Source organism: Osmerus mordax, chromosome 7 (assembly GCF_038355195.1).
Source record: "Osmerus mordax isolate fOsmMor3 chromosome 7, fOsmMor3.pri, whole genome shotgun sequence".
Lineage (NCBI taxonomy): Eukaryota > Metazoa > Chordata > Actinopteri > Osmeriformes > Osmeridae > Osmerus > Osmerus mordax.
This window is the reverse complement of record NC_090056.1, coordinates 19,755,680-19,776,790: the sequence shown is the minus strand read 5'-3', so window position 1 is coordinate 19,776,790 and position 21,111 is coordinate 19,755,680. Positions and strand designations below refer to the sequence as shown.

Here is a 21,111-nt window from a genome sequence, read left to right as displayed (position 1 = left end):
AACACAGACTTGTGTCATTGAATACCATCATTACATATTGGAATAGACACAAAGAATTTCAGTCCTTCATACTACAGTATGGATTGAATCGCAGATGCACTACATCGCTAGTCATCGCTAGTCTATCAGTGATGCAATCTGGACGCTCTGGATAAGAGCGTCTGCTAAATGACTAAATGCAATCAATCAATCAATCGATTTAGACATTTACAGTAACCTTCCCTAGCAGCAAAAAAATCTAATCTATCTCGTCTAAAAATTCTTTGACTTTCTGCTACTGCTGCTTGGCAATCTCATTTTCATTGTTGAGCAGTGTGGATGAATACAATCTATGCTGCTATTTCATAATGTTCTATGTTTCTGTTGAATGATGAATATAATCTATGCTTCTGTTGAATGATGAATATAATCAATGCTTCTGTTTAATAAAAATACAATCAATGCTTCAGATAAAATAAGTAATGATAATGATGAACATATATTCCAAACATATGATTATGCACCAGGACGTGACAGTGTCTGAGAGAGTGAGAAGAGGGTCATTCTCAAGAGAATGTATCCTTTCGTGAGAAGAGGAATGCAACTAGAGAGGATACAATTTCTGGGGAAATTGTAGGGTGTGCTTGCTTGCGTCGGTTGCACAGGGGTCTGTATATTTTATATAAAAATGCATCGGGCCTACTTATTATTTATAAAGATTACATAGATTTAAAAGCATCTTTTTTTTGCTGCTCATTTACAACTCAAAATATGAGTGAAGTGTAGAATGAAATATGATGTCTTCTCATTTCCCCTGCAAGAGGCAGCTGACAGGCTGAATCAAAACGAATACATTTGGCAGACCGGTGTAAAAATTGACCTAATCTCTATGACTTAAACGTCCTTTTAAGTTGTCCCTTCTCGTGATATTTTCAGGCATTTAGCCTACTCATATTGCATTCATTCATTAATAAAGAACCCCCTTTGAAGATTATTCTACGACTTTACCGGCAGAAGATAGAATCGCGATTCAAACAGTACCATCTGCTAACTGAAAATATGCCCCCAAAAACGTAAATAAGCTTGACATTTATTTAGTGGAAAATCGCTCATTCATAAAAAGCTCACTGGTAGCGATCATTGTCAGTAACAACGCAAAATGCGATATAGCCCTGTGTGGAGAAGCTGCCCCGGTAAATTGTACTACTACAGTACAGTACTAGACTACTGCTGTGTTCGTCTTGGTAGCGATTGCGTTGGTTGAATTCGATTTAACGTTCCGTTGTACGGTTTAGGCTGAAATTAATTATTTTCATGAACAGATTGACAAAGTTTAGGCTGTGGCAATGAAGTTCAGGTTAGTAGTCAGATTGTTTCAACTATTGAAAGACTTTTGAGTAAGGGGAGTGCCGAACATGTTCTGTCACCGTTTGACTTGAACAGCTGAGGAGTTTTTGTTAGCTACTCACACTAGTGTCTCGGGTAGGCTACAGCGTTGCAGTGAGCTACACTGGTTTGAAACCACAGGTAATGGTAATTTCACCAACAAATCGTTTACTAATGTCAGAATAAATCATATAACGAAAATGTATATGTGAGGAATGTTTATTTTAACGATTGAAAACAGATACATCATAGACCACTGTAGTATGTGTTGCCCGGGCAACACAGGCTAATGTCATGATGCTAATACTTCAGTGAAATAGTAGACTACCGTTTCCGAAAGTAGATGTACTTCCTTAATAATATCATCTTATATTGTACATTACACATCACAATTGTGTGTCATATCACAAAGTAAAATGAGTAAATAGTTATCACCCTGGCCTCTTTTCTTGTGGCGTTTCTGCAGCTGCCTTGCAGTAAAGCTATAGTTAGCCTAGCTATCCCCCAAGTTAACAGATGCGAAACGAATGTCCTGCCAAAGGTAGTCACGCGTGTTTTCGTGACATTATTGCAGACCGGTGTAAAAATGGACCTAATCTCTATGATTTAAACGTCATTTTAAGTTTTTCTCTTTTCATGATATTTTCAGGCATTTAGCCTACTCATATTGCATTCATTCATGAATAAACAACCCCTTTGAAGATTATTCTACGACGTTACCCGGCAGTAGAAGATGGAATCGCGATTCAAACGGTACCATCTGCTAACTGAAAATATGCCCCCCAAAACGTAAATAAGCTTGACATTTATTTAGTGGAAAATTGCTCATTCATAAAAAGCTCACTGGTAGCGATCATGGTCAGTAACAACGAAAAATGCGATATAGCCCTGTGTGGAGAAGCTGCCCCGGTAAATTGTACTACTACGGTACAGTACTAGACTACTGCTGTGTTCGTCTTGGTAGCGATTGCGTTGGTTGAATTGGATTTAACGTTCCGTTGTACGGTTTAGGCTGAAATTAATTATTTTCATGAACAGATTGACAACGTTTAGGCTGTGGCAATGAAGTTCAGGTTAGTAGTTAGATAGACTTTTGATTTAAGTAAGGGGAGTGCCGAACATTTTCTGTCGCCGTTTGACTTCCTAAACAGCTGTGTACTGTAGCTAGATGTTTTTGTAGTGTGTCTCGCGTAAGCTACAGCGTTGCAGTGAGCTACACTGGTTTGAAACCACAGGTAATGGTAATTTCACCAACAAATCGTTTTCTAATGTCATAATAAATCCTACAACGAAAATGTATATGTGAGGAATGTTTATTTTAAGATTGAAAACAGATAACGCTACATCATAGACCACTGTAGTATGTGTTGCCCGGGCAACACAGGCTAATGTCATGATGCTAATACTTCAGTGAAATAGTAGACTACTGTTTCCGAAAGTAGATGTACTTCCTTAATAATATCAGCTTATATTGTACATTACACATCACAATTGTGTGTCATATCACAAAGTAAAATGAGTAAATAGTTATCACCCTGGCCTCTTCTCTTGTGGCGTTTCTGCAGCTGCCTTGCAGTAAAGCTATAGTTAGCTTAGCTATCCCCCAAGTTAACAGATGCTAAACGAATGTTCTGGCAAAGGTAGTCACGCGTGTTTTTTGTGACGTTAGTGACGCAGTGACGTTAGTAACGTCAGTGACTGTGGCTAGCAAATTAGCCACCGTTAGCTTCACTTTTCGCCACAAAAACTTAACTTACGCTTAAACCATGCAACGGAACGTAAATTCCAATAGAAGCAACTCAATCGCTACCAAGACGAAACTTTTGACACCTACGTTGTCTATGTAGGCCAAATATTGACTGAGTTTTAGGGGGGCAAAAAGAAAAAAAAAGAAATAATAATAATATATATGTGAGAGAACAAAGGTTGTGCTCTCGCCGAAGGCTTGAGCACACCCAATAAGTCAGCGAACTGACAGGGAGGGGTGCACAGGGTGATATGATTTGCTTCAGAGAGTGTGGAAGTCAGAAGACTGTTCTCACAAGGGCCTTTGTCTTCTCTACTCTACGAAGCGAGACTTGTCATGTAAGTGCCGTTACATGTTGTGAACACTCTTATACAAATGCTCTAAGTTGATTGTTTGATTTCATTGTTTCAAATTGTTAATTAATATATTTTGATTTGAGGTGGTTCCGACAAAAGGGGTCAGAACCATTGGTTGATTGGTTGCATTCTTCCTTTCTTAACTGAACTAATGTAATTAGTGCATTGTATACATTGATGAGTTGCTGTCGACAGCCCTTTTATGCTGATTCCAGGCATACATAGCATTGATATGGTGCTCTGCCTTTGAATGGAGCTTGAACCCAGAATCTTTAAACAAAAACCTGACTGTGATGTGAAGGCAGATTCAGGTGGACTGAGCAGAGAAAAATGCCTACAGGCGAAACAATAAGTTGAATCTTGACTTACAGAATATTCAAGCCATGAATTGTCGTTATACCAGGAGCTGTTGAAAGCCATTTTCCTGGTCAAGCTGCAGGTCTGCTGAGACCCTCAGCTCCTTTAAATCCAGATTGAAGACTTTACTGTTTGCTGTTGCCTTTAATTGAACCAGAGTCAAGGATATCAATACATTTCTGCATCTCACTCCTGCATTTTATTTTTTAAACTGCACTGCAAATTGTATTATATTTCTTGCTTTTTGACTGTTTTTAATGTTTTATTGAATGTTCTTGTTGTTGTTGTTGAAATGTGCTATACAACTTGCCTTGCCTTGCCTTGTTTTCTGTGTATGCAGAAGGTCAGCATGCTGGCTAGGGAGGCGAAATGGTAACACTATGGTAGAGCCCAGGGACTGGTGCGAGTACAATGAGATAACGAGATGCATTGGGTGTGGAGGATGTAACTCCTCTGGCGGTTAGATGATATAGAGCTGCTCTGGGGATCAGTGGTGATGCAAGGGCTGGGGTCTATTTCCACCTCATCTGCCTGTTTAAAATTATTTAAAAAATAAGCCTGATACCTCTCCCTTGGCAGGTGTCTGATGATGTTCAGGGGAAGGGGTGACAGAGTCTCCAAGGGTGGGCAGTATATCCAATGGGGGAACAGAACAGTCCAGGGTGGGACAGACCAGATGGTCTGATGACATCCAACCGCCAGAGGAGTTACATCCTCCACACCCAATACATCTCGTTATCTCATTGTACTTGCACCAGTCCCTGGGCTCTACCATAGTGTTACCATTTCGCCTGCCTAGCCAGCATGCTGACCTTCTGCATTCCTCCTCACACTAAAAGTCACATTCAGCATAACATGGTTCACTTTTCACAGACTTAGAAACATCCTGTTGCATAAGTTAATCTGTTCTAATTGAAGCATTGATTACATTTGGAATATATGTTCAGCATTGTCATTACACATTTGGTAGATCTGAGGTATTGATTGTTCTTTATCAAACAGACATAGAACATATAAAATAGCAGTATAGATTAGCAGTATAGATTTCATTCCTCCACACTAGATAGCTGTCCCTAGCAAAGTCTGTAGTCTAGCAACCTGTCTCTAGCTAGCTGTCTTGCGCCATACCGTGAGCAAAGAGTATGTAACAAGTAGCATAGGCAGCCTAGCAGATAATCAAGGATTTGAAGTGCATAATTCTAACAATATTCCACTGTGGGTTTGCACCAAGGGTAGTGCAATAGCATGTACATCACTGTGTCCCATGCTCTTACTGCTAATTGCTTGTCTTTGTTGCCTGTTCCTTGTTTGAACCTCTACCTTATTTGAGTGGGTGATTCACCCCCTTCATCTGCCTGTACTGTCATTTAGAGTTATCCTAGCTTCTCCAGGTTTTTAACACAACCTCCAGAAGACATTAACAGCCATTAAAGACCAAATCTCAAACAGCCGTTAATTGTAGAGATGTTCTATTAATTAGACAAAGCACTAGTAGAGAAATTAGACAAAGCACTAGTAGAGAAATATTTTTCTAAATGAAGAAGTGAGTTAGCTGAAGTGTTTTGTAGTAGAATAAGTATTTTGAGGTCTGGGAACATGATGGTCTGCCTTCTATGCGACTGGCTCGGATAAATTAATTTCCAGGTGGGTTTTTTTTATATAGTATTCTAATTTTGGTGGAGAAGAATACAAGGTTAAATTCCAGAACGACTTCTTTGTAGTTTAATAAGAAATTATGCATTGATTGTATCTGGAATATATGTTCAACATTATCATTACCCATTTGGATGTATCTGAAAGCTATGATTATATTCATATATATCATTAACAAAGACATAGATTATATTCATCTTTTAACATAAACATAGAACATATGATGTCCCGCCCCCCGCCCCCGCACGATATGCACCTGTTTCGCCCATAAATGACCATTGCACAGTCTCTACATACAAAATCCCCGAATTCAGGGAGATTGTATAGCATTAGCGGGCGTCCGGGAGCCGATATTGACATGCAGGAGACTCCCGGAATTTCCGGGAGACTTGGGATGTCTGCCTAGATTAGCAACACTTTACACTAGAGACAGCTAGCTAGGAACAGGTTGCTAGAGACAGTTGCTCAAGACCGCTATTTAGGTAGCTAGAGGCAGCTGGCTAGGAACAGGTTGCTTGAGACAGGTTGCTAGTAGACAAACACAGGTAGCTCTAGCTAGCTTAGCGAAAGACAGGCTAGCAGTAAAGAACAGCAGCTCGAAAGGGAACACCACTCCGCTCATCTGAAAGCCTCTCTTAATAATGAACGATGCTCTGCAAGGGAAGCGTGGAAGCGTTGAGGAAACCCTGGGCCTACGGTCTACGAGTACGACCTCCACCCCTGAGCAAAAAATCGAGAATGCAAACAAGTAGCTAGAGCTAGGTCCAGCTGTTGACCAGGTCGGTGTCGGTGTTTTGGTCATAAATGGGAAGATAAAATATGTTACCTGAGATGGTTTGGTGTGTCAGACATTTTCAGTCATGTAATAGTGAGGTCACATATTCTCTGGGCAAAATGTGACCAATCAATTTATTTTAAAGCCCTGCACACTTGAAAACATATTTTCTATGTAAGTCAATTACAGGGAACTTAATGTTTAACAATACCAAGCACTTTATCCTTTCAAAGTCGGATTCACTATGGCCTGCTCTGTTTATGTAAAGCTATTAATGGGGAAGTTTGGAGTGGAAACAGCTTTCACTTACTTGCAGTGTCTTATTAGGAGAATTTTTACCATCAGAATTGGTCAGAGTGGTTTGAGGATGTGTAAATTAAAATCTTAATTTCACTAATTGCCCTCTCTGCGTCAGACAGCCCCTTGTGAGGGTCTATAAAGCTGGAGGCTGTGGGATGCTTGGAGGTTGCAAGACTACACTGCTCATCATGAGGGTCCAGTTGAGGTCCGTTCTTCTCCTGCTGGCGTGGAGCGACCTGGAGACTTTGGCTCCCCCCCTAGATGGAGGACTAAGACTACAGAGACATCAGGTAAGTGATAGAAACCTGTGAAACAGAACTTTAGTTTCTTCGATTAATATTGTAGCGGTGGCATAATGGTGTTAGTGTGTGAGTGGTGTCTCATGCAAATGTGAGTTGCTTTGGTCCCCCCCCCCCCCCCCGGGTTAAAGTGTTCATGTTGGGTATAAAAACTAAACCATGTAAAAAGTGCAGTGTGAGAGATAAAACAACGTTGCTGTGAGTGAGGAAGAGGGTTGAACTCTGCGCTCAGGACTGGGCTCCAGAGCGGAGGGGCTTGCTGCAGCAGGTGTTAGCACAGCTGTCCTCAGACTACCCAGACTCCAACCAGCTGCATCTGCAGAGAGACCAGGAGGAGAGAAACCAGGAGAGGGACCAGGAGGAAAGGGACCAGGAGGAGAGAGACCAGGAGGCGAGATCACTCAGAGCACCTCCTCGACACAGATTTAGCTGTAAGAACTTCTTTTGGAAGACCTATTCCATCTGCTGACAGTTGCTACGGTGGCATCGACAAGCCCAACCACCACTATCAATGTTAACACTTATTAACAAGTGAATTCATGAATAAACAGCAACCAGATAAAGGTAAACCAGTTTTATCCTTGATTTCTGACTGGAGTGACATAGCATATTTGTGTATTGAGTGGGTGATCTCAGACTGTCAGATCCCTTCCTCTGAGGACTTTTTAACACCTCATCTTGAGACCAGGGAAAATAATTGAAGAGCTCAGTCTGCTTGTTAAAACAGATCATGCATTTTCACATACTGAATGAAGATACTGTGGACAAGGGGACTCATTTCATGAGTTAACCCTCGTGCTGCCTTCGGGTCACATGACCCAAAGGTTCATAACGAACCATCGTTGTGTTTACCCAATTTTACCCAATACAAAAACAAATTAAAATAATTTTCTTTTAACCTTTGCAATGTGGGGGGTCTGAGACCGCCTAGCTGTTAAAAGAAAATGCTTCAATTTGTCTTTGTATGCGGTAAATCTGTCGCAATACGACGGTGGGTCACAATGACTGATGGGTCAGAATGACCCGAAGATAACACAAAGGTTAATGTGGCACCACCTAGAGGCTAACAAGACTACATCCTTAACACCACCCCTCTTCCACTCATTACAGAAATAGGGTTAACATTTACCACTACGCACAAATCAGGCTAAGATATTAACATTGACAAAAGCAGATGTGGAATTGTTTTAACTTCATAAAAAAATAAAAATAAAAGATCTCTGCAACAAAAACCTTTTCAAAATAGAGAAAACAACAAATGATGAAAAATTTAAAACTTTATTTTACACTCCATAGGACTAAAAATAAGAGATCAATTTCAGTGTACAAGAGAGAATACCTGCTGTCATATTCAATCAGCAATTTTCCAAAACCCTGAAAAATATACTTCAATCATAAATCTTTCCCTGTACAGTCTTTAAAGAAATCACACGTCTGGTCTGTCTGAAATCGTACATCTGAACCACAAGAAAAGAATATCTATGTAATACTTACTCATTAACTTTCCAGTAATAATTACAGTTATCAATGGTTATTAGGACATAGCAGTGGAAAAAAAACATTTATAAAGCCAGTTTGTGACATCAAAAAATCAGGTTGGAATAACAAAAGTGAGAGGGGGAAAAAAATAAAACAGATCACCAATAACGACACAGATGGAAGGGGGTGTTGGCCCTGTTTTGGAGCGTGTTCACTCGTGGGAATGCGATGGACGCCATGGCCCAGTTGGAGATGGTCCGTGCTAAATTTCAACATGGTGGTCCGTGGGGTTGTTCTGAGTGAGGTGAAGGGGTCCCTTGTCAGGTGTAAGGCATTCTCCATCCTTCTCCACTGAGGTCTTGTCTTGGCCCACCCAACAGTGCACCAAACTCCAGTCTTCAGCATCTTCAAAATTGACTTCTCTCTGGGATCTGGTGAAAACCTGGGCCAGCCATGTCCAAGGTCCCTACACATGCGAATTAAAGCGTTGGCAGTTCAATTAATGTTAACAAGCAAAAATATGTCAAGTAGGCATCATACCTAGTCAAATGTAGTTTTATTTGAGAATTCCCTTGTCACAAAAACACATAAAATGCATTCAGAAACACTTCAAACACAAACTTTCCAATAGGGACTCTTCAAACACCCGCCACTTCACCCCCTAAACGACAAGAGTACACTTGCATCATCACACACCCCCCCCCCCCTTGCTCTCCATACAGACAGCACAGTCACATATTCACACGAAAAAGGGGTTTATCGTAACAAAGAGTAAATAAAGCACACAGCATTCACATCAAATCAGACAGCAAGATAAAGGGATACAAGGAAAAAACTTTTTTTTTGTTTTTTGTTTTTAACACTTAACATTTCACTGTGTTGCAAAGACTATAGCTTGATAGAAAAACAGGGAGGAAGGAGAGAGAGAGACCTTAAAGATCTCGAGATGCAGCAAAAAACGTCCTTGTGATGGTGAAAAGGGACACACTCGTACCGGCTTCTTCCTCTCTCTCTCACACTCGCACAAAAGCCACAGGTGGTCTTCACTCTCGCAGGCATCCGGCCCCTTCAGCACAAACAGTCCTTTTTCACACCTGCTTTCTTTCACTTTTGCCCCCTCCGCTCGCTCACGTTCAGTCTCTCACTCTTCGACCACCACGAACAACCCCCACTCACTGATTTCAAAAGCGGCAAGATAATATTTTGTTTTTTGTAGTTATTTTTCGTTTTTTTTGTTTGTTTTTTTTTAATCCATGAAAGAGAGAGAGAGAAAAAGGCAACACCCACCGTCTGACACAGTATATGCAGAGTGAAGCTGTGTTCTTTGATGGCAAAGCATTTAGACATGAGAAGAGGGGTACTGATATTGAGATCGGTCGAACATTGCTGCCAACGATGGGCTTCTTCCCGGGAAATTGGAAAAGAGTTGTTGAACTGTAGAAGAGATTTTCATGAAGGCGTGTTCATAAAAACAGCAGAGAAAGATTTTACAAATCAACTGCACACATAGATTAAACATCACTTCCGATTCTACAGCATTTGCACATGGTTGCAGAGGGGTGACGCTGGTCATACTCGAGCATGGTTCGGATATACGTACTTCGCATGCTGAGTCACGACGCATTCAAAACAACATCAAGAAAGAAAAGAAAAACAAACAGAAAAAGTACTACGTGTGTAGTATAGTCTTTAACCACTAACAAACTCAACAACTCAACCACTGTGCACTTCGCTATAGCATTAGTCACACATACAAATGCATGTTTAAATGTCTGACAAAACAAAAGGCGATTTAATCTTTTAAATAGCTGGGAGATATAGATATATATATAAAAAGATGACTAAATATGGATCTTCCTCCCAGTCCCTTATTTTATTTATATATATTTTTTTTAACAATACTTACCAGAACTAGTCTAGTAAAATGTCTAGATAAACTTCCAAGAACACCCCCCAAAAAAATAACAGTATCAACCCCGTCGCCACAGCTTCCTACATTCCCCACCCAGACGTCTTAGACTCCATAGAGGTGCCAAAGCCAGAACTGAAGCCCCCAGTGCCAGAGGCAGAGTTGGTGCCTGCAGCCCACCCAAGACTAGCTGAACTGGGACTACTGTAACTGGTGCTATTGGAGCTATAGGTCTGGTCTCTGGTGGTGGCAGTGGTGGTGCCTGCCGTGGTGGTCTGCCCCTGCTGGTTAGCCAGCATTCCCATCATGCCCCAGCTGCTCTGCAGCGCTGCCTGAGCAGCGGCCATCATGGCCGGGTTGAGGCTGAGTGTCCCGAAGTTCACCCCACTGCTACTGCTGCCTAGCCCCCCCCGGTTGCTGCCGTAGCCCTGAGCCCCGAACCCTCCTGTCCCAAACCGCCCACGCTCCATCATTTGCCTACTGTTGTTGTGCTTAGGCTCGGCGTTGGAGATGTGGACGCTGACTCCCTTGATGATCAGGTCCTCTCCGCACAGGGCCTGGGCCACCTGGGGACAGGAGCGGGGGGAGGAGGTGACGCAACACACACGTACCCCACACACACACACCAAGCAGGGGGGCAGTCGTTTGTACTTTGTTGCACACTCAGACTGTTGAGCCTGTGGGGGCAGGGGTGAGGGATGTAGAGATGGGGAAGGGGGAGTGAGGGAGGTGGAGATGGGGAAGGGGGAGTGAGGGATGTAGAGATGGGGAGTGAGGGATGTAGAGATGGGGAGTGAGGGAGGTAGAGATGGGGAGTGAGGGAGGTAGAGATGGGGAAGGGGGAGTGAGGGAGGTAGAGATGGGGAGGGGGAGTGAGGGAGAGAAGGGGGGGTGAGGTAGAGGGGCAGAGACTAGGTGGGGATTGTAGGGACAGGGTAGGGCAAGTGGAAGGGATGGGACAAGGTTTGGACAGAAGGGCAGAGAGTGCGGCTAGGGACGGGATGGAAGTAGAGGAGTAGGGATGAGGTGGGGGTGGTAGGGGCTGGGCGAGGGGGGGCTGGGGGGTCTAAACAGGGTGAGGGAGTTGGTGGCTGGTGAAGAACTTACCTGGTCATCGGCGAAGGTGACGAAGGCGAACGCCCGGAAGGGTTTGGGGATGAACACGTCGGTGACCTCGCCGTACTGCATGAAGAACTGCCTCAGCTCGTCGGTGGTCATGTCCTCAGTGCAGCGACCCACAAAGATCTTGCGGCAGCGCTGGGGCTCGTCGGGACCCACCTGTGGACCAAAACAAACACACCCACAATTTAAAAAACTGAAAGGCGAGTGAGTAAAAATGTATGACAGAAAAAGAAAATAAATCTATGGACAAACTAAAATGGTCGTGATCACATCATAAAGGGTTGGTTGGATGATCACACCCGGGAAATAAGTTAGAAGAAGTTGGCATTGGCTGGTGTGGATCCATTCAATCAGCCACTTTTGGTAAGTAGCCATAAACTTCACTACTGTTCCAAAATATGTGATGATCAGTGACTCAGGAATGACCGCTAAGAAACTAGTTTTATTTTAATAATGCTTCCACTTCACTGACTCACAATTAGAGCTGAAAAAGCTCAATAATTGTGGTATGCGTTTGTTTTTTTTAAACAAACAAGTCCGCCGACTTCAGATGGGTTAAATAATAAATCATCGTCATCATCAATAAATAAAATCTGATCAACCTATCTGCAGTTGTCAGATGTGAATGTTAAAAAGGCTTTAACATATTTTAGCTGGTATAGTAAAAAGAAAACTAAGGGAATTCTAGAATACCTTAGAGTTGGGTAGTTTGCAGTCACACCATCTTCCATCAATCATGTGTCTCTGAGATATCACTTTGGACTGCGTCTCATACTCCGTGAAACGAACGAATCCAAAGCCCTTCGAGTTCCCAGTCTTGACATCCCTCTTAATCTGCAGAAGAACGGTGTTGACAACAAAAATACTCAAATAAAATTGTATTTGTATAACCCTTTTACCAAGCAATGTCAGAGAGCTTGTCACAGGTGCCCATAGAACTGCACCGTAGACTCAATTGCATGATATAATACGTATAAACTGAAAAGTTCAACAGCGGCATTACCTGCACCATGATGACCTCGCCGAAAGTGCTGAAGTAGTCTTTCAGGTCCTGCTCTGACGTCTTCCACGGTAACCCAAGGACAATCAAGTCTGATGTTTTCTGAATACCCCTCTTGATCTTAACGGCAGAGGCTGCGTCCATTTCATCCATCTTTCTTTTGTTATCTGGCAGGATCACACCAACTAAAAAGAAGATACTTACAATTTTACAACTGCCAGACAAGTTAGATAACGTTGCAGTACTCGAAATCGAGGGAAATGCAATATTTTAGATATTAAAACCAACATACCTTTGGGATAATTGACGACATAGACCAAGTTACCCCAGTCGCTCTCTGGAGCATGCAAAACACCCTCCACAAGGCGAACGCCTCGCATACACTGGGACGCGGGGCTCCTGTAACGTAGGCCGCAGGCACCAGGGAACTGCGCTGCTACTGTCGATAGCAAAACTGTCCCGTCATCTTCAGATGGGATCTCCATGGGTTCTTCGTTTTCATCTTCGGCCACGCGAATGTATAACTCTGCCATTCTGTCTAGATTGGCAGGGGGTTAGCTAACTTCACTCACTAGTTAGCTAGCTACTGCACGAACACAAAGCTAGTGGCTGCACGCGGGGATTGGAAGCTGTAAGCTACACAGACTAAATAAGTACGCGCTGAAATCACTTGTGCTTCAGTTAAAAATAAATAAAAAGGAAACGCACTCTTCTATTTGGTCGAGAAAATTGATGAAGAGGCTACGACAACACGAAGATGCAGATAACTACAGATGGCGTATGGTTGCTACAAAATTTGATAGCTGGCGGCCATGAGAACAGAAGACTGTCGTCTTCTATATACGCACACAAGAAAAAATGAATGAGATGCTAGCTGGCTAGCTATAACATTTACAAGCTAGCACGAGTTTACGCGCCTTGGAATGCTTTGCATATGAAGTTCCCTACTATTACAGATAATATCGTCCAAGCAGTGCACTTAACAAAAGATACCTGATATTCAGATCACGGAAAAAAAACAATTCAAATTCACAAGAAAGTAGGACCTATGTAGCTGGCTAGCTAATCACTTGTCTTCCAACAAAATGGTAGCTGGTCTGAATGACATCATTAGTTTGGAAAGTTCCATTAGTGGCATATAGGGGTGTTTATAAAGGGATTATTCTATTGGGACGAGCCAATCCAATGAATAGTATCAAACATTGAAATATTTCAAAACAGCACGCAAGATATACCTGTATCAAACATCAGTTCACAAATATACATTTCTATATGTTTCTATATATTTCGTACAATACACCAATATTGTATAGAAATACCCGTTTAGTTTAGTCTGAGCCAGTACAAACAAAAGTGCGCACTGAGAAATCCAGGCCTGCTCGTGCCTTCTTCACTGTCCAACGGCCTTTGAGCCCAACGGCCACTAGATGGCGTCTTGTTGTTTAGCGGCTTTAGGGTATTGACTAGGGACCTTTGTTGTGATTTGGACAGTGTTTTTTATATGAACTTGTTTTCGTTTGTTTTGTTTTTCTGTAAAAGGATATATATTATAAGATAAGTATAATATGGTTTAACCGAGTCCCTCCAGTGCACTGTTTCAATGATCCCCTTTCAACGGTTCAAATTGATTCTCAAAGTGACGCTTGTTACAGACATCGACCACATCGACAATAATTTAACACATCAATTATTTTGTGGATATTGCATAAACCAGGATAACAACTTCCGGTAGCTAGCAGCAGTCCTCTTACACAAAATGCCGTTTTTAAGTTTGGGTGAGCTTCCCAAAATGACAATTAACGATGTACATATGATTCTGTGTTGCTTCCCTTCTTCATGCAAGAGCAACAATTGTTTCAAGTTGTATGTTTCGAGCTACATCGTCGATTACAAAGGTAAGGTTTAGACTAAAGTAAAAAGTAGATAGCTCTAGTTATCCTCGAAGGGATTTGAGCAGTAACATTAGCTCTATCTAGGATAGCTAGCTAACGATTTTTATATATATTTTATATATAGCCAATTCAAATGGCATCAACACAGGTGCATTTTATATACCCTATCCATTTAATTGTCATTGTTACTATCACTTTGTACATAGTAGTTTACGTCCTCCTTCAACTGAAAGAGGTGAGATCACACCTGCACGCCGAAACAGCTCAGATCTTTTCTTTTCAACTTTTTCCTTACTGCTTGTTAGATTTCCAGGTAAACACAGCTGATTCCCTTCGGCCACAGCCCAATAAACCCGACAACACATAAATACCCACTCACTAAGAAACTTCCTCACAACCACAACAAACATGGCCAAGGCAAGATTCGGGATCTTTCAAAGCTTCTTTGTTGTAACTCTGTGAGTACACTGCATGGCATTGGTGATAAAAAACCTTTTACCTGTTAGCAAGATACATTTCTTGATTTGAATGGGATTAATCTTCCTTTGTGGTTTTTCTCTGACAGTATTTCGGTCTTTCCCATTGAAGCCATGGTCTTGAAACGTCAGAAAAGAGACTGGATGGATAACTCACCTGCGACATTCAGAGGTATTTCCCATCTGTCTAAGCATTTATATATAAATACACACTCCCTTGAGAGTGAAAATAGATATTTCATCAGAACTTTATGTACTGAACAGTTAAAATTAGTGTGATGTAATGCTAGACAGAAAACAAATCACGATATCAGAATATCAGTATCAATGTTATTGTAAAAAAATATAATTTCTATCTCTTTTGAACTGTTTAGAAGGTGATTTAGAGTGCTTTTCAGACTACATGGAGGTGTGGATCCACAGAATGAGGATTGAGGGCCTAAGGCTTTGGCTCTCAGGGGCCATGAGAATCCAAGGTGAGTGCTCCCCTTTACCACAGCTCAGAGACCACAACCAGGACTGAACAAGTTGAGTAGTTTTAACTGATGGAATCCAGTCGATGAAGGAATTAATAATGAATGAGTGATACAGGTAGAAAACTCTTGGTGTGGTGGATGAGTGTGTGTGTGTGTGTGTGTGTGTGTGTGTGGGGGGGGGGGGGGGTCAGGTGTGTGTGTGTGGATGCTCAGGTGTGTGTGTGTGTGTGGAGGGTCAGGTGTGTGTGTGTGTGTGGAGGGTCAGGTGTGTGTGTGTGTGTGTGGAGGGTCAGGTGAGTGTGTGTGTGAAGGGTCAGGTGTGTGTGTGTGTGGAGGGTCAGATGTGTGTGTGTGTGTGGAGGCTCAGGTATTTGTGTGTGTGTGTGTGTGTGTATGTGTGTGGAGGGTCAGATGTCTAATGAAATGGCTGATGGGAGTCGTAGTGTTTTCTCAGTTTTTTTTACCGTGTTTTTCATAGTTTTTCATAGTTTTTCATAATCCTCAGTTGTCAACCTTGGTTCCTTGGACCGTCTAAATAGCCAGCTCTCTGCTTGTGGATTCTCACTGCACAATGACCCCGACAAGAACTATATCTTTAGGGCCATGTACAGCGGGTGTTTAGTTCAACAACAGGTACTATACAACCTGAATGAGAGCCATTTATCTTATGTTTATGCTAATTTGAGCCCAAGTTGATCAGGTTTTGTATGTCTAAATGTGTATTTCTATTCTAGTATGGAAACAACGTCCTTGTGCTGAATTTGGCAAAGGGAATACAACGGTTTGGAGGCCGAAGTCAGAACTTTATCATGAAGTGTCCTCTGGTTTCTGCAGCGTCCAACACAGAACACATTCAGTGTGACTCAGACTACATCCAGGTCATTTAAAATGGCACCTTAAGTGGCAAAACATACACAGCATACTGTTTGCTGTGTAGGTGTGTGACTGTTTATTCTGTCTAACCTAAAGATTGTTGTTGCCATAGTAATTTTGTAAATTATATTCCACAGGTGACAAGACAAATTCCACAAGACAGCTGGAACAATGAGGTAGTTATAGAATTTGCTGCATGGGACATACAACTATTGAAATGACTCTGTACGACTGCATTTGACAAACAGGTGAACTTATGTAACGTACATTTTCTGTGGTTGTTATGTGTCTTTCTGGGTGTATGTCTTTCTGTGTTTCTATTTGTATCTGGCTGCACCTGTATGTGTGTGTGTGTTACTGTCTATGTGTGTCTGTGTGACTGTGTGTGTGTACAGCTTCAGTGGTCACTTGCCTTGAGGGGTAGTCTGATTGTGGCCCTTGAGGATGCAAGCCTGATCCAGTTAAACGTCGACAAGGCTGGAACCAGTCTTACCCTGCAGGGCAGTAGGAGAGAGATCATGAGTCCAGTGACAGTAAGTTTAAACAAGCACCCCGCCATCTTGTGGCCAGAAAGAGTATTGCAATGGGGGCTGGATCAGGCCAATAGTATGAACCTGCAGAGAGTAGCATGTACCTGCAGAGCCGGAGAGCTGCAGGACCGCAGTTTCAGGACCGCAGTTCTACGACCCTCGTTTTATCTGACAGCGCCACCTAGCGAATTGGATGACGAAATATACTATTGAGTAGGCTACGTGTCACTAGATCACAACAAGATAGGCTATTTGAATGGTTTGAGAGAGGCAAGAAACAAGGAAAACTGGGGAATTAGATTATTCAGATATGGATATATTTTAAATATATATACAATAATAAACAATAACAATCGCAGTATCACATCCATCCACCCCTCCACCAAATACACCTGCATCGCTCCATCCAACTCTTCATAATTCCCTCCACCCCATCAACCAGCAACATTTTGAAGGATTTCTAAATTTTAGCGACCACCAAAATACCAAAAAGAGTGCGACCAAAGCAGTATTCCCCAAAAACAGTAATTTCTGTCTTCAACTTGGTTGTTAACAGTTGTATGTTTGGCAATCAGTGTAGCTCATAGTTAAAAGTAGCTCATTTGAATCACATGTGGTTATGTATAAAACCACTCTGGTGTCTTGAAATGACTTCGACAGCAAAGTTGAAGTTAGCTAGCTAACGTTAACTTTATTGTCCAATTCAAGACACCAGAATTGTTTTATACATAACCACACATGATTCAAATGAGCTACTTACACTCTGATTCTCGTCCATCTTGTCATGAAACAAGCTACATCACTTCCTCTTCTTCTTGTTATAATTTAATGTTGAGCCGTAACCTGCATTCACTACTGCAGGAAAATATTGATTATCTTGTTCCGGTCCATGGTTATCCAATTCGCTAGGTGGCGCTGTCAGATAAAACGAGGGTCCTAGAACTGCGGTCCTGAAACTGCAGCTCTCCGGCTCTGCAGGTACATTCTACTCGATCAGGCACTGCATATATTTTACTGAGATTTGAGGCAAAGATTCTGAGACTACATACATTTTTTTATTTAGATTTTTAATTCCAGGTGTTGGAAAAGATTGGGGAGTTCCTAGCCTTGAAGCTGGTCAGTGGGCACTATGCCTACAGCATGGAAGCTACTTGTCCTGAGGGTGAGGAACAGTTATCCAAAAATATTCTTGTGAAACGTAATGAACAAATCCCTCTTAACGACACCAACTGTCAGAAGTGATCAATGGGGGGGGGGGGGGGGGGAATCGATTCACATTCGAATAGTGATTCAGTCTTCTAGCAATTCACATCGATTCACAAATGTCAAAAATCATCATCATTTTAAAATATATATATGTATTTATTTTTGTAAAATTATCTTGGAAAAATCGTGAATCGATTTTTTATCGAATCGTGACCCCAAGAATCGATTCGAATCGTGAGGTACCAAAAGATTCCTACCCCTAGTGATCATGCGCTGTTCTGTGTTGCGGTCATGATGGCTGCCAGTATCCCAGAACTCAGCAGAGGAAACGGTGCTGCACATTTTCAAGCGTCGCATGGGCCTGACGAAGAGAGGAGGCATCGAGAGCGACACATTTACCCTGAGCAACATCTCTGTGGATCGGACAGACGTGTTCACGGTACACGAAAACAGAGACTTTGTTCAACTGATCATCCCCACTGCCCTCATCCTACAAACTAAGGTTGGGATTAATATTTCAAATCATGAAACACATTTTTCTGCTTGATATGACATGACCTAATGCCAATTATTATTACTTATTATTAAAATAACTATGACTTATTACTTGCCGGTAATTGTTATTCAGCTTTTACATTTACTGTAAACCTGGTGAATAACAGGCCTTCATGTAGTGTTGTGTGAGTCTGAATGTGTCTGGTCTCCCAGCCCTGCACCACGGATCAGGGGCTACTGCAGCCCTTTTACAGGGTCCAAGTTCAACTCACCTTTAAAGAGACCAACCATCAAATGCACTGGATTATGGAGAACAGCTTTCCATGCACAGGTGAGTGTTTGCGCTCACCTGTTCAATGTCAAATCTTTACATTTCCTTTTTCTTGATTTTCAATGTTTTTTATGTCGGGCTGGATTTAATGTGTATGAATCCTCTGATGGTTTTTCAGTTTCAGGGACCAACGCTCCCATTCCGACTCTGAGGCCTACCATATCCTCCAGTACCTCACCTGCTGAGGCCTACACAACAGATTCAGAAACAGGTGATCCGAATACAACTCTGAAGCCTACTGTGTCCTACCCTTCCTCACCCACTGACGCCCTCACGACCCTGGACGATGACCAGATCACAACAACTACTGCCACAATGCTGCCTACCCTGTCTTACACCCTCTCGATGCCTGAGGCCTACACTACAGCTCCCGTGACCAATGAACAAAGACTTCCTGTGACCCGTGATGAAATCACAAGGACTCCGAAGCCTACCCTGTCCTTCAGTACTTCAACACGTGAGGCCTTCACGGCCTACAGAACAAGTTCAGGGACTGACAGGCCTATTGCAACCGCTCCTGTAGATCTCACCACCATTTCCATCCCAAACCCTTTAGAGGCTACCCTGTCCTCTTTTCCTGATGTCTACAGAACAGCGTCTGCCAAGCCTCCAGGAACATCCGCATACCTTCATCTCAGCCCAGACCCACCTGTGGAGGACCTCGCCGTCACCTGGACAGACGTCTCCACCAGCTACCCCCCAGACCCTGTGACCACCAGCTCTGATTCCAACACCTACACAAGCAATGTGACACCCCTGGATCTGCATGGTAATGAGGCCACACGGAACACAACGGAGGCAGCAGATGTTGGTGGTGTTGGAGCCCAGGACGAAGGGCCCCAGAGGGTGACCCTGGGGTCGGCTGGCACACGCCAACCAAACCAGACTGAGTCTCACTCGCCCCAGGATGGAAATGGAACACAAGGCATGGATTTCCATAGCAACTCTGGAACAACGGAATCCGACAGAGCGGTGACGGAAGCCATGTTCCAGGTGGGATTCCAATGATCTATTCATCACAGCTGCAGCTCCCCAGATCTCCGCCCAGCCTTGCGAGCACAGCCCGTACCCCATGCCCTGGTGTTTTGATGATGTGCTGACACGGAGCGCATGGAACCTGCCTGACGTCTGGTTTTCAGACATGAAAGTTACGGTGCTGGTCATCACTGTGAGGAGTTGATTACACAAGTAGAGGCTCTGCTACCCATCTCTGCCAGCCATGTCCTGGGGGCGATGGTCTCCAGACACATACAAACCAGCCACTTTGGTAAACATGTCTGCTGCCAGCCTGCAGGAAGGAGAGGGGGAGAGAGCGATGAGCTCCCGTCAGGCAGTGATGCTCTCCTGGCCCACTGCAAGCCTGGCAGATCGTCATAACACCGGTGTGTCGTTTGAAAGGACGGAAAGACTATTTGAGGTGAACCTCTGCCTTGTTTATTATGAAGAACAGTATTGTAATGTCTCCTTTTGAAGAGAATTTTCTAGAACGTAACATGTGATATTTTTGTTGTGTTGTTGGCACATTGTATCATAATAATCGAACAGAAGAGAGTAGGAAACTGAATCCAGTGGGTTCAGACTAGACAGAATAAAACACAGGATGTGTGGGGACTAAACTCAAGCGGCTGCAGCAGTTTATTTATTGGGCAGAAGAGGGTGCAATTGTTCTTGTTTTCTTAAGACACTCAAAATGCGATGGGTACAGTTTAGGATTTTACAATGTAGCTTTTCTTAAATATTAGTTCCTTATATTTTCGGGTTTAGTATCTTTATCCACTATAGTATCTTTTCAAATAATTGTCAATGACCCAAAAGGTCAAACTGTAATAGTATTTGATACCAAATCAAGGGGAATTTTGATTTTCTATTTCATAAACAATATTGTAGAATGTAGGATGTGTAATAATAAACTAATCTTATATTTAACCGGTGCAAGTGGTGAAAAAATTATACTGAAACGAATTATTGACTTAATTACAGACTGCCTGACTGGTCTTTAAATAGAGCCCCATTCTTGAATCTCCGTTTTTGTTCACCTTTGTGATGCCCTCTTCTCATGCACCAAAGACTCCTGCATTAAGACAAAGCAGTTAAACGCAGTTAAACGCATCATATACAATGGGCCGCGAGGCGGAACATCTAAACTTCCTCGAGCTTTTGGTTTCCATCTGCTCTGTGAACTCGTGAGCATGAAACAAGAGTGAAGTGCCGCAAAGTACACCAACATACCAGATCTTTCATGTGGCCTCTCCCAGTCGTTATTCTATCTGTATAGTATATTAACTGCCTTCACAAAGTAAGAAGAAAATCTCTTTCATGTGTCTTTTAGTGTTTCCCTTTTTTTCCTCGCTCTCATTTTAATTTCAGTGAAAGCATATGGTTCGCACATCTGGGAGATGCTTAGCATGGGGAACCCAGCCCCCCACAAGGCCTCTGGGAAGTGATCCACACACACACACACACTGCCACA

General features: G+C 42.6%; 2 protein-coding genes across 5 annotated transcripts; one reads left to right on the top strand and one right to left on the bottom strand.

The window, feature by feature from the left end:
• Positions 1 to 8,111: 8,111 nt before the first annotated feature.
• On the bottom strand, positions 8,112 to 13,450 carry tardbpa (TAR DNA binding protein a). 4 transcript variants are annotated; one of them, XR_010876867.1, is made up of 7 exons: positions 12,655 to 13,450; positions 12,366 to 12,547; positions 12,056 to 12,196; positions 11,348 to 11,518; positions 10,722 to 10,806; positions 9,619 to 9,765; positions 8,112 to 8,797 (listed from the first exon to the last, which is right to left on the bottom strand). XR_010876867.1 is itself a non-coding variant. In XM_067239924.1 (6 exons), exons 1-6 carry the CDS (start codon positions 12,893 to 12,895, stop codon positions 8,739 to 8,741), a joined length of 879 nt encoding a protein of 292 aa, XP_067096025.1. In that variant the 5' UTR covers positions 12,896 to 13,450; the 3' UTR covers positions 8,112 to 8,738. The 4 variants fall into 4 exon arrangements, 3 of the variants coding, with proteins under 3 accessions (XP_067096025.1, XP_067096024.1, XP_067096023.1); XM_067239924.1 differs by lacking the exon at positions 9,619 to 9,765; XM_067239923.1 differs by lacking the exon at positions 10,722 to 10,806.
• Positions 13,451 to 14,085: 635 nt separating this feature from the next.
• Positions 14,086 to 20,527, top strand: c7h1orf127 (chromosome 7 C1orf127 homolog). Its single transcript, XM_067240413.1, has 12 exons — positions 14,086 to 14,257; positions 14,560 to 14,712; positions 14,820 to 14,902; positions 15,105 to 15,206; positions 15,712 to 15,839; positions 15,941 to 16,084; positions 16,217 to 16,255; positions 16,475 to 16,612; positions 17,687 to 17,771; positions 18,121 to 18,317; positions 18,524 to 18,641; positions 18,760 to 20,527. The coding sequence occupies exons 2-12, from the start codon at positions 14,663 to 14,665 to the stop codon at positions 19,647 to 19,649; spliced, it is 1,974 nt and encodes a 657-aa protein (XP_067096514.1). The 5' UTR covers positions 14,086 to 14,257; positions 14,560 to 14,662; the 3' UTR covers positions 19,650 to 20,527.
• The last annotated feature ends 584 nt before the right edge of the window (positions 20,528 to 21,111 follow it).

Coding starts and splice junctions, on each gene's coding strand:
- tardbpa (XM_067239922.1), bottom strand. CDS start 12,895: ATGGCAGAGTTATACATTCGCGTGGCCGAAGATGAAAACGAAGAACCC. Junction 12,548..12,654: donor TGTCGTCAATTATCCCAAAG/GTATGTTGGTTT, acceptor TCTTCTTTTTAG/TTGGTGTGATCCTGCCAGAT. Junction 11,519..12,055: donor GCAAACTACCCAACTCTAAG/GTATTCTAGAAT, acceptor TTTGGTCCACAG/GTGGGTCCCGACGAGCCCCA.
- c7h1orf127 (XM_067240413.1), top strand. CDS start 14,663: ATGGCCAAGGCAAGATTCGGGATCTTTCAAAGCTTCTTTGTTGTAACT. Junction 14,903..15,104: donor CTCACCTGCGACATTCAGAG/GTATTTCCCATC, acceptor TGAACTGTTTAG/AAGGTGATTTAGAGTGCTTT. Junction 16,613..17,686: donor AGATCATGAGTCCAGTGACA/GTAAGTTTAAAC, acceptor TTTTAATTCCAG/GTGTTGGAAAAGATTGGGGA.